The 13,098-nt window shown below is 38.8% G+C and overlaps 1 protein-coding gene across 7 annotated transcripts in view; it reads right to left on the bottom strand.

Annotated features, from left to right (window-relative positions):
- Window positions 1–13,098, bottom strand: part of ATP10B (ATPase phospholipid transporting 10B (putative)) — a 70,528-nt gene that overhangs the window by 40,155 nt on the left and 17,275 nt on the right. For 6 of the 7 annotated variants that reach the window (XR_009153393.1, XR_009153392.1, XM_058168605.1 and 3 more), the window contains 4 exons: window positions 12,729–12,933; window positions 9,863–9,948; window positions 6,576–6,682; window positions 761–892 (listed from right to left, as the gene is read on the bottom strand). Coding sequence is in view for 5 of the 7 variants with exons in the window: in XM_058168605.1 (XP_058024588.1) it covers window positions 761–892; window positions 6,576–6,682; window positions 9,863–9,948; window positions 12,729–12,933 (530 nt within the window). In the remaining 2 variants the exon portion in view is untranslated. The remainder of the gene's footprint in view (window positions 1–760; window positions 893–6,575; window positions 6,683–9,862; window positions 9,949–12,728; window positions 12,934–13,098) is intronic. The other variant, XM_058168606.1, reaches the window with a different exon arrangement.

Below are 13,098 nucleotides of genomic sequence, written 5' to 3'. Positions count from 1 at the left end.
AGCAATGGTAGTGGGTGGTTTGGAGAACTGGTAGCAAAAATCCCTCACCTCCCACAATGCCTAGCTGAGCTGCGCAATCATCAGAGGTTTATTTTTTTACTTTTAAAAGCATTTTTTTCGGTTGAAGAAAAAATGCTTTTAAAAGTAAAAAAATAAACCTCTCATGATCATACAGCTCAGCTGGCTGCTCGCCAAAAAACCGGGTGTGGGGGGAGTCCATTTTTCCTCCCAGCAGGCTCTGCTAGCCAAACCAAAAAACGTGTGTGTGTGTGTGTCCGTTTTTCCTGCCAGCAGGCTTCCCTGAAGCTTCCCTGAAGCTGGGAGGAAGAACGGACTCCCCCCCCACCATTTTTTGGTTTGGGTATCAGGGAAGCCTGCTGGGAGGAAAAATGGTGTGTGTGTGTTCGTTTTTGAAAGAGAGAGAGAGAGAGAGAGAGAGAGAGAGAGAGAGAAAGAAAGAGAGAGAGGAGGCAGGGAAGGAAGGAAGGAAGGAAGAAAGAAAGAAAGGAAGGAAGGAGTATAAACCTGGCACTAGACGCAGCTTCAGAGGATAATTCAGGGCAGGAAGGGACCTGGAGGTCATCTAGTCCAACTCTGCTCCAGCAGGACATTGCTAGTGAGTTTCTGTCTTTTGATCCCCCAGTCACATAGCCATGCCCACCCACTCACATGCCCACCCCCACCAAGCCACCCCCACTAAGCCACCCCCACAGAACTGGTAGCAAAAAAAATTAGATTTCACCCCTGCACTGTTCCATACCTAATGCTCCAATGAGACACATGACGAAGAGCAGTCCCACACAGAAAAATATATCCATGTTCATCTGTTGTTCTATCTTGCTGCGTTTATAACGAGGACCTCTGTTATTCAACATAGCTTTAGTTTCGTGGCCTTCCAGGTGTGCACATGCATAAAGATAAAATTATTTTATGACTATAAAGAACTCCGGGATTACAAGAAACCAAACTTTAGATATCTCTAGCCATGCAACATACATTTTCATGGTATTTTTGGAAATACATGTTTAACGGATCGGCATGTGCCAGAACATGATTTCCAGAGATGTTGAGTGTCTCGCAATTTCAAAGGTTTTGGAAAGAATTGTATCTCACAGAGAAACTATTAATATCTTCTCTGGAGAAGGTTCAGAGAAGCAAAGAAAAGTCTCTAAAACAAAAATTCCTGCTCAAATTAAAACATAAATCCTGGAGAAAAAAAAATGAAGTCTGCAGCTGTGGTGCTGCAAAGGACATACTTTGAAGTCAAAAGAACCTTGACTCAGCCTGTGGGCATATAATTCTTGGGCACATCAAAGGAAGAAATCTTAAAGAAAGTGAGGGATGGATAGATTCAGAGAAATGGTCCAAAGAAGGAGAGAAGAATGTTCACATTGTGCTATGCATGACTGAAGGCCAAAATTGATTTAAAAAAAATACCAACGTCACAAAGAATAACAGGTTCGTGGAAGAGATTACAGATGGATTATACAGAAAAGATTACCAAATCCACAAATCCAAAAATGAGCATACTTATCTTTTTAGGTTGGATTCAAGCATTTCCTATTTGGAATGATAAGGCTTGGATTGGTACAAACCAGTGGTGGGTTTCAAATTTTTTTACTACCGGTTCTGTGGGCGTGGCTTGGTAGGCGTGGCAGGGGAAGGATACTGCAAAATCCTCATTTCTTTCCTATCAGCTGGGAATTGGGAGGCAGAGAATAGATGGGGATGGGGCCAGTCAGAATTTTTACTACTGGTTCTCTGAACTACTCAAAATTTCTGCTACCGGTTCTCCAGAATTATATATCCCAAATTATATATACATCAATATATCCTGAATTCCTAAAAATCTTGGATTTACTGGAAATAAATAATGGTAAAATTGGGAAAGTTTTTTAATCTGCAACTGAGAGGAACAGCTGCCAGACAGCACAGATAATTAGATGAAGTTGTAGTTTGATAGGGCTATTATGTTCTTATTGCTGCTCATCAATCTGGATTTAGAAAGCTGAAAGGCTTTTTAAAAATATCCTGAAAATAAGTACATAAATAGTTTGGATTTTTCCCACAGGATGGGACTTTATAAAATTGTCCACAACGTGGAGAGAATGAATAGAGAATTATTTTAAACTGAACTTTAATAATCTATTGTAGATTATTTAATAATTACATATTTAAGGAAAGTTAAACATTAATTTCTTTGAGGTTCTTAATAGAACAGATGGCTGTAATGGATGTATTGTTTACTTCTGCTGAATGTTATTTATTATTTTAAGGCAGATATGTGTTAATAAATGGCCAGTTTCTAAATTTGATTAATAAAATAAATGTCTTCTAAATCTTCTGAATAAATAAAGCCTCTCCCAAATATAAGAAGCAAATGCTAGCTAATAATTGCTATACGATTTTACAATGGTCACACCTCACATAATTTTTAACAAGACTGGAACAGAGCTCAACAATACATTCAAGGTTCTATCATGGAATCTCAGATAAGAAGACCGGAGCCAAGAAATCAAAACAATACTTTTAAAAATGTCTCTCCTTTCATAAAACTATAATCTGTGGTGATCTCCCTCCCAAGAGCTTTTCCGTGTAGTACTGAAATCCTTACGTTCCAGATGATTATTTTTTTCTGAGCTTGTGCAAGAATGTAAAAAAATAAATAAATCTGTGAGATTCTGGCCATTAAAAAAATGTATATACAACTTTTATTTTTTTAAAAAAGCTTTGGATTCTGCAGTTGCCATCTGGGGATGCTGTTTCTTGGTGCTTTAGGGGCTATGCTGACAAATCGTGGGTTAGTTCACTATGTATTGGACAGCAATATTAATGGGAATTAACCATAAGCATTCAAATGAGTTTTCATTCTGAAATAATTGGCTTAATAGAAATTGGCAATTGCTGCTCTATCATGTTCTGCTTGTGACTTTCTCAGCACCATCTGGCTGGCTACAATGGAAATCAGAGCGATTAGTTTAATGGATTTTTGATTTGATCCACCAATCAATTCATCAGTTCTGTCTCTGAACCCAATCCAGAGGCAACATACATTATAGTCAACGGAGATGACTTCCTGAAACGAGAGTTCCTATAGAGCTCCCTGAAGTGTGATAATCAGAGAAATGTATTTGATGTCTAGGTTAATTCATGGACTATTACAGGAATGGAAACAGGACTGATGATGACTGCTGTAATTATTTATTGTTGCACATTTTATTTTGTGAAAGCTCTGGTACAGTATATTGAGACCACATTATACGCTGCGTCTCACTTCCATGAAGTCAACAAAGTTTTATTTTAGTGTCTTAAAAGAGTGGAGGGATGTGGGGTGCTTCTAGATACTATTTTCTTCTGCCTTTTGGGATGATTGGATCTCAATCCATTGTTCAATGCTTTCTGCAAACCAGCTCTGGGGCACATCATCAGACCTGTATTCCTTGTCCCATTTGGAAAGTTCATTTGCATTTTCTGTTCCTTGTTTCAGAAACATATGGGACCTGATTTCCAGAGATTCATTCTGTGTTTGTTAGCATGTGTTTCCCCTTTGGTTTCCATGTCCCCAAGCTTTCGATTCCTTGCTAGCGTTTTATTTAGCCTAGCGAGGAGAAAAGCGCTCAAGTGCAATTTTGTTTGCATGTGGTTCTCATGGGAGTTTGTTGCCTTGCACCACTCAGGATTTGCTGAGATAAAACACTTCACGCGTTATGCAAAAATGCCACTTTTGCAAGATTTATAATGATTCACAGGCTCTGCCATGGTGATTTGATTCCATGTGAACAAGAGCTATTTGAAGCTTCTCTGCATTAATAGTTTCAATAGTCAGTCTTTCCTTGCAACGGCTTTAATAGCAGGCAATTGGAAAGAAAAATCTCGCAATACAGTCAGTGGATGTACAGAAATATAGGCGAACAAGTGCGTGAGCAGTGTGCCAGCATCTATCTGCGTGTGTGTGAAGAATATTAAGAATGCCATTGTTCCTCTTTTTATGCAGGTAGAGCAACCTAATGGAGTTTTGGGGACAATGCATCCAGAAACTGGCTAGTTTTTTAAAAATGAGTACGTGGCCAGCAGTCTTTGTGCACAGCTGTCTACAACTGAAAAGCTACAGTTGTACAGGCAACGTCATACTGAATGCGCTTGAGATTACTGATAATGAGAACAATGTGGAGAAATCATAGATTAGGTTTAAAGTCTGTTGGGGATTATTTGCAAATGGAAAGGCTGGTGGCTAGAGAAGTCTTTATTCACAATGAATATCAACCGGAGCCAAAAAATGCAGAGTACTTTAATGCCTTAAAACCTAATTAGATGGCCGACTGATTTCTAAGTAAGTTTGACTGTTTCACAGCTGCCAGAGTGACTTAATGAGAATCTACTAGTGCGTGTTCTGGGTGAACATAAAGAAAGTCCAATAAGTTAGATCCAGCAGTGAATAATTTTAATGCTGTTTAGTTCTTCCCAAAGTGAATCTGAAGTACCAACAAAACAGCAGGCCAGAAAGAAACACAGAGTAAATTGGAATCTAATGGTTCCCATTTCAGGAGAAGTTGTAACCAAGGAATTTCATTACATAGGGCCTGATTATTTAAAGGATCATGCATTTTCTGTGGTTTTTGTCTGGCCTGCACAACTAGGCATATTCAATGTCCTAAGGAGCTCCACTGATGGGATCCAGGAGGCATGCCTTTTCTGTTGCAACCCTTGCCATCTGGAGCACCATCCAAGATGCATTTTTCCCCCATCTGAGCTCTTTCCCCAGGACTTGGGTTAGAGTGCAGGTGACGAGTCCTATATATTTGAATATTATTTGGAGATTTGGTGGTGCAGTGGTTAGAATAGAGTATTGCAAGTAATTCTGCTGACAGCCAGGAGTTTAATTCAGATTAGCTCAAAGTTGATTTACCTTCCCATCCTCCCTAGATTGGTAAAATGAGGACCTAAATTGTTGGGGGCAATATGCTGACTTTGTAAACTGCTCATAGAGCACTACAAAGCACTATGGAGCAGTATATAAGTGCTATTGCTAAATGCTATTTAATGGTTATTTTTATTCTGGCACTTGGGTTTTTAATGGTATTTTTAATGTTTTTTTTACTGTAATCTGCTCAGGGTTATTGTAGAGTTGGGTGGCCTTACACATTTCTAATAAATGCAATATGAAAACAAAACCAGTATTATCATTGTGATATGAGATTTCCACTTTTCCTTGCTCATGAACAATTGGTATTGTGTGAACACCTCTGGCATCAAAGAAAAGAAATTTTGAAAAGCGATTTACTAGGAAAATAAAAGTATTCCCAAGAGGTACTGCTCGGTTTAGGCCTCTGTTCTTAAAGTCAAGAGCTGCTACAGCATTTAAAGTGACAAGATAAGGATGGAAATTAGGTCCAAATGTCTCTTTCCTGAGTGATAGTTTTACTGTTATCAGCACAGCAATTGCAACATTTTTATGCAAACTAAAAAAAGTGCATGCTGACATCTCAGTCAGAAGCCAAGTTATTCAGAGCAAACTGGAATGAAATTTAGGCAGTTCTTGAGGACTTGGGATGGGGATTTTATATTCACAATACAAGGTGAAGACAACTCTTCAGATTGGTTAAGATTGCAACTTCCCTTTTTCCCACTCTAAGAATTTGAAGAGTTCCAGAACCCATTATTTTAAAAATCATTCTTGACAATGCATTCGTCTCTCTGTGTAGTATAACCATTCACCTATATTCAGTCACTAATGAAACACACCATAACCTTTCTTCCCTTTCCATTTTACACATCTTGATTAAGTGCTGCTTTTATAGTGATCTTCAACAAGCATTTCTAAGGTAGTTTACAAAAACAGCACAATCCTCCTGCTTACAACCCTGTGAAGAATGCCACCAAAGGCTACAGTTTCTTGTATGTACTGTATAAAGCAGCATTTCTTCTTCTCCCAAACCATAAAGCTGCCCTTCAAGAAGCAAGATATAATTAACCAAAGTGATGCAGTAAGAATATATTTCTCAGACCAAACTACGAATGGTAACACAGGCAGTTTTTGACTTCTAAAAACTCTATTACTTAAAAATTATCCAAAATAATGAAGAGTGGGAGCTGGTATAAAAAAATTAGTAGGAGTAGATTCAAGGCTGCTATTCAGCAGGTTCTGATAGGTTCTGGAGAACCGGTAGCAGAAATTTTGAGTAGTCCGGAGAACCGACAAATTCCACCTCTGGCTGGCTCCAAAAATGGAGATTTTGGAATATCCTTCCCCCAGGAGTGGGGAGGGAATGGAGATTTTGCAATATCCTTTCCCCAGGAGTGGGGAGGGAATGGAGATTTTGCAGTAGCCTTCCCTGCCATGCCCACCAAACCACACCCACCAAGCAACACCACGCCAAGCCAAGCCACACCCCCAAAACCGGTAGTAAAAAAAAGTTGAATTCCACCACTGGGTAGATTCCTCAATTCTGCATATTACAGAGAAAGTGCTAGAGGCAAAACTAATTTTACATTGCACAAAAAGTGCTGTGGGAAAAGAACTTTTTGTGACCCCGATATCAATCTGTAGCTGTATGAAAAACAAATCCAGTGATTACCTGCGTAGATAACAATTCCTATCGCAACCTCTGTATTCCTTATTATGCAACCACGAAGAAGAAGGCTTTCATTGTCAAGTCCAATTCGTGTGCAATCAGGCTGTTCCCTGCAAAGAAGAAAGATGAGCATTGTTTTCTTCAAATCTTTCTTCTTGTTTTCTCAGTACTAAATAATACACTACTAATGTCGTGACTGTGGGCGATTATGTTTTGAGGCTCACTGATGGTATAAAGTACTGCAGGGGATCACTGCCATGCTGAGGTTTCAAATCAGTGTTAAAAGGCTGAGAATTTACATTACAGAAAAGATGATTTCTCTGATGTCTTGCGCCCTGGGCTTCTACAGCTCACCATATAATGTTTTGACACCACACATTTTTTTTTAATTTCACACAATACATTGTGTTAATGTAAGTGTTCAAAGATCTCAGAGGCTATTCCTACCTTCTGTTGTACCAAAGTGTCAGCAGTGGAAATTCAATACAATGGGTATATTTGCCAGCAGCATTTAAGAAAGGATGTCCTTGCCACTGCAGATAAATCTATGTACATGGTGAAATGCTCGCAGGCACTTGATTGGATTCTTCATACTTAATGCTCAAAGGCTGTTTTAAAGCAACCATCTGTCTTTTGTCTGAAAAAAGCCTCAAATGCTTCAGTTTTTTTCTATGACCCATCTTTCAAGCCTACTTTTGGAAGATTCTGAATGGAATGTTTATCACAAATTCTCCTGCCTTATGGTGGAATCTAAGGCGAGAGAAAGACTTTGGAAGGCCACACAGAACATCGCCCCATTTCTAATAAATACTACCTGTTGAAACTATCAGAACCCCGATACTCAGAAAAATTGACATTTCTAGCAAATTAATAGTCAGGATTGAAGTAAATGAGGTTTAACAGCAAGAAGGAATGCCATTTTGCTATTATTTTTGTTGTCTTCTTCTCACAGAGGAGAGGGGGATGATGCCATATAAGTGGGTTGATCTGATTTCTCTGTGGGGGAAGCCTTTCCTTTCCTTTCCTTTCCTTTCCTTTCCTTTCCTTTCCTTTCCTTTCCTTTCCTTTCCTTTCCTTTCCTTTCCTTTCCTTTCCTTTCCTTTCCTGTCCTGTCCTGTCCTGTCCTGTCCTGTCCTGTCCTGTCCTATCCTGTCCAAGTCAATACTTTGTTTCTTTTACTTTACATCAGAAATTAGTAGAAAACTTCTTTACCAGTGTTTGACCATTGAATTTGGATGCTACAAACCAGTAGTGGGTTCCATTTACCTTAACTACCGGTTTGGAACTGTGAGCATGTGCGCGTGTGCTTGCTTTGCTTATGTGCGGCGCTTCTGCGCATGCACAGAACCTTCTGCACATGTGCAGAGCATCCGTGATGACATCCTGTCATCAGTGGAGCCTGCCACCGCCGCCACTACTGGTTCTCCCAAACCGGAGTGAACAGGTAGAAACCCACCACTGCTACAAACGACAGTTTGGGAGAGTTTGTGTAAACTACAGGTTGCTTCATCTCTTATGCCAGCCTTTCTGTTAACTGGTATCTGTACATACTTGCAAAATAATTATTGGAAAGGTTAGGGAATGGGTGATTGGATTTTCAGTTCTCTGCATTGAATATATGCTTTTAACGTAGGAAATCTCCCACTAAAAAAGGAACAGATAAAGGATCAGCCTCAGACCTAAAGAAAGCCCTCGTCAATAATAACATTCAATGAGGCTTGGGCCTTTCCAAATTTTAAAATACTTGGCTACAATATAAAATGAAGACCCATAGAAACAAACTAATTACAGCCCATCTTCAGATGATCCTGATAGTGGCATGCCGTAAGACAGTTTCTAGAAACAGCAATCACTCAGCAGTGTTGATTTACATTTACCTTTGCTGGGAATTGACATTTGTTTGTATATGTAAATATCCTGGGCTCGGTAGTACTAGTTTCATATCACATGGGTTGTATAAACCCAATGACTCTTCATGAGTCAGAATAATTAACTACAGATACCTAGCAACAAGAATATGTTCTGGATAACTTGCAATGCTTAGATGGGGAACTATAGAAGAAGGCTGTATTAGTTCACTTTTAGAATATAAAAACATTCAGTGTGCTATGGAATAATTTATTGGTACACTTCCCACTAGTTTATAGATCATGTTGGGAGTTGGATGGATTAACTTGATTGGTGAACATATTTTTGGAAAGCTCATGGGCCTTCTTTAGTAATTCACCCATTGTAAACACAAAGAGCAGACAAGGTTAAATACCCAAGCCTCAGTTATCTTTTCCTGATATTGCTGTCAGGAAACAGCCAGAGTGGCACAGATAAAGGACTGCATCCTTTGGAATGAAAATGATAGACTCCTGAATCTATGGAAGACTAATATGGTTACAGCTCTTAAGCTATTTCTCATTTTTAAAGGAAATTGAGGATGGAAATGGTTGAGGTAAATATTTCATTAATTTCCCCCCACATTTGCATTTTTGGAAAGCCTAAAAAGGAACTAAGAGGACTTTAAGCTGAAGAAAGCAGAACTTGCAGAAATGTGGTTGACTTGCTTATATAGTGCACCTGTTTGAAATGAAGTCAACAAAACAGTCTTCTGGTGCAATCTCTGAATCCCTAATTCAGGCATAGGATGTACTGCAGAGCTCCTGAGCTCATTCAAATTCTTTCTGATGATGTCAGGTCCTCATCCTATAAGAATCACAAAAATCCATCTAATTCCATACTTAAACAATGACAATTGCTCCCACTTTATAAGGTTACTTTGGTAGAGGATAAAAGAAATTTTATTCTTAAGGTGCTAAAGCCAAACACAAAGTTTCTGCAGAAGGACATCAGCAGTACTAACAGTCTATTCAGTCTTAATCCTCATGAAAGAAGAATTAATATAGCAAAATATTGCTGAATATATTTATTTCTGGGCTATTTGCATACTTGGGAAGAGTACAATAATAGTTATATAAATTGTTTACAAAACATTTTGATTAGAATACAATCATAACATATAACATAACATAACATAACATAACATAACATAACATAACATAACATAACATAACATAACATAACATAACATAACATAACATAACATAACATAACATAACATAACATAACATAACATAACATAATGTTACGTTGTTACGGCATCCTTTACAAACTGCAGCAATGAAAAATAATAAAATGTGCTGTGAAATCATGACACATACACATTTTATTACTTTCCCCTTTTCTCTACTGGCTCTGATAATAATGATTGAATGGTAAAAGTAAAAACTGCAGTAACTTACATATAGCCTGTAAATCTATTGAGATCGTTGTTAGGTTTTTCACAAATAATGATATTTTGGAATAATTCTGGATCAAATTCTGTATTCTGTAAAGAAACAAACAAAACAAAATTAATGATTTGTAGTAGCAAATGGTTGTGCTTTGCTTCGGGGGGCTGGGTCAGCGTGGCCAGGTGGGCAGGGCCAGGGTGGGTATGGCCAGTTCAAAATCACTTGTGTTGGGGGTGCCAACAGGGGCTTCCTGCAGTGCTCTGCCAGTGAAAATGTAGCTTGGGAGTGCTGCACACGGTCCTCTCGAGCTGTTTTCGTTGGCAGAGGCACCACAGGCTGGTCCTTCACTGTTTCCAGGGCGGCCCCATGGGCCAAATCTAAGCACCCTGTGGGCCGTATCCAACCTGTGGGCCTTGAGTTTGACACTCCTGGTCTAGCTGATGCTGACTTTATTTTTTTGTGTTTAACCAGGACCTGTCATTAATGTGTTTGAGAAATCACTCTATAATTTAAATAATATAATTCTTCCAAAATTAAAAAATTCACAAATAGATTTATATATAAAATGGATAAAAAGAAATATTCTTTATACTGCTTCTGAAAAAATATTAATGTGGGAACAGGGATATTAAAATACCTATTATTTCTGGCCAATCAGCCTTAAATTTGAAGTAAGACTAACATTTATTATCAATTTTCATATCCCACTGGATTTTGCATCCCAAAATGCACATGTATATTAACATTTCCAGTGGGTGGATGAAACTTTGGTTTTCTCCTGAAGTAAGTGATTTTAAATTGGATTTAGTTCACCTAAATCCTTTCAATACATTTGAATAAAAACACAATACCATATATGCCTATATATAGTAGTAAAGGGTTACTAAGTTTATTTCTATGTGATGAGGTTGGAAGTCACTTCTTTCTATATTTCTTTTTTCTTTATTATATTCTTACTTTTCTTTTTCTTTCTTTTTTCTGATTTTTCTTTTCCTTTGCAATTTTCATCTCTCTCTCTCTCTCGCTATTATAAATAAAATAGTTATTTTTAAAAAAAGATTCTGAAGAAAACTGAGTGAAGGTGCAAAGAAATGTTACATATTGGTAAAAAGTCACTGCTTGCCTGCTGAATTTTTTAAACTGGTGGTCACAACATTCTCTTTAAGATATATTTCTGGACCCATTAATGGCTTGCTTGAAATTAATGACTGTGTCTTGGTTAGGGGTAAACTTAAAACCTCATTCCCAGGCTGTACACACTGATATAACCAATCAATCGATCTGCACAGGGTAGATGACCACCTGACAGTGCAGCCTGCAAGCTGGCTCATCATTTTGGAGCACAATAAATCAACTATTTTTTCATCCCCTCCCTCAACTGTAGCCTTGTCAAGCATCTGACAGTCTACACAAAAGTGCTGACAGACTGAGAGTTTCTGTGCAGGCCTGGAGTCGAGCATGCCCTTTCCTGTGCTGACAAAACTTTGAGACCCATGTTTCAAAACTGAGCTTTTATGTAAGATTAATGTAACATTTCAACAGCTGGTATGTTATAAAGATTACTTTTGTCCTCTCTTCTGCTCTATTCTACTAATAATTACAACTTGGAATAAGAACCTGAGGCTGTTTCACAAGACCGCCATATCACGTTTCCGTAGAAGAGTCCTGAGGAACCTTGAATCCACTACCTGAAATGGTCCCATCTTCATGCAGTTTGCAAACAAAGGCGGATATAAATTATTCTCTAAGTGTCCCTTATACTCTTATCTTGCTGCACTTTCAGGGGTGAAATTCAGCAAGTTCTGACAGGTTCTGGAGAACCAGTACCGGAAATTTTGAGTAGTTCGGAGAACTGGCAAATACCACCTTTGGCTGGCCCCAGAGTGGGGTGGGAATGGAGATTTTGCAGTATACTTCCCCCAGGAGTGGGGAAGGAATGGGGATTTTGCAGTATCCTTCCCCTGGAATGAGGTGGAAATGGAGATTTTGCAGTATCCTTCCCCTGCCACACACCCCCAAGCCACGGCCCCAAGCCACACCACGCCCCCCCAAGCCACAGCCCCAGAACCAGTAATAAAAAAATTTGAATTTCACCACTCTTGGAAAACTGTTCCAAGAGACATTTAAAATGCAGGGGGGGTGGGGGGAAGGTGGGGAGGGTTATATTTAATTATTTAATTTTCTAGCCTTGACTGAAAATAACCAATGGTTTCAAATTTTGAAACATACTGAAACTGTCTCTTTCCATATCTGGGACAATTGCGCCCTTCCTTCCCTAAAGGAGGTGGTGATCCTATTTTTTATTTATTTTTATTTATTTATTTATTTTGTCGAGTACATATTAGATAATATATATAAATATAAGCATGAATTGAATAAATAAAATGAGTACAATTAAAGGGAACATTAGGACAGGGATGGTAGGCACACTGGTGCTCTTATGCATGCCCCTTACAGACCTCTTAGGAATGTGGTGAGGTCAACAGTAGACAGTCTTAGGTTAAAGTTTTGGGGGTTTTGGGATGAGACCACAGAGTCTTGTAGTGCATTCCAGGCATTAACAACTCTGTTACTGAAGTCATATTTACTGCAATTGAGTTTGGAGTGGTTCACTTTACGTTTGTATCTATTGTGTGCTCGTGTATTGTTGTGGTCGAAACTGAAGTAGTCATTGACAGGTAGGACATTGTAGCACATGATTTTATGAGCTATGCTCAGGTCATACCCAAGGCAGCATAGTTTTAAATTTTCTAAACCCAGAATTTCAAGTCTGGTAGCATACAGTATTTTGTTGCGAGCAGAGGAGTGGAGGACTGTTCTTGTGTTCTTCTTCCTGTTCTTTTCTACCAAAAAAAGAGAGAGGAAAGTTGCTTACCTGATGGGAGAAGCCTTTCACAACTTGTCTTTGTTTAAGGTTGGTCTCGCCGTCCAGATTTGCTGTCTCCAAATAACAGGTCCTGTTCTGATCAGAGGAATAGAGCAGCAGAATATCAGCAGGAATGACCTCATTGCACTGCAGCTGCACAAAGTCTCCCACTTGAACATCTTTCCAGCACTTCTCAATGTAGGTGTTTTGGCTCCTGTAAGGAGAAGATGCACCATCAGTTAACAATCTGTGACTGCCCTATCAATGCATGGAGCACCTCTTTTCTTTAGGGCCCAGGAAAGCATTTTGTTTAAAGACATTTTTTAAATGGATTTATGGGGAAAGCAGATCCATCCATCCCATCCCATCCCATCCCATC

Source organism: Ahaetulla prasina, chromosome 2, assembly GCF_028640845.1.
Source record: "Ahaetulla prasina isolate Xishuangbanna chromosome 2, ASM2864084v1, whole genome shotgun sequence".
NCBI lineage: Eukaryota > Metazoa > Chordata > Lepidosauria > Squamata > Colubridae > Ahaetulla > Ahaetulla prasina.
Note: the sequence above shows the minus strand (reverse complement) of the source record. Positions and strands in the feature narration are given on the sequence as shown.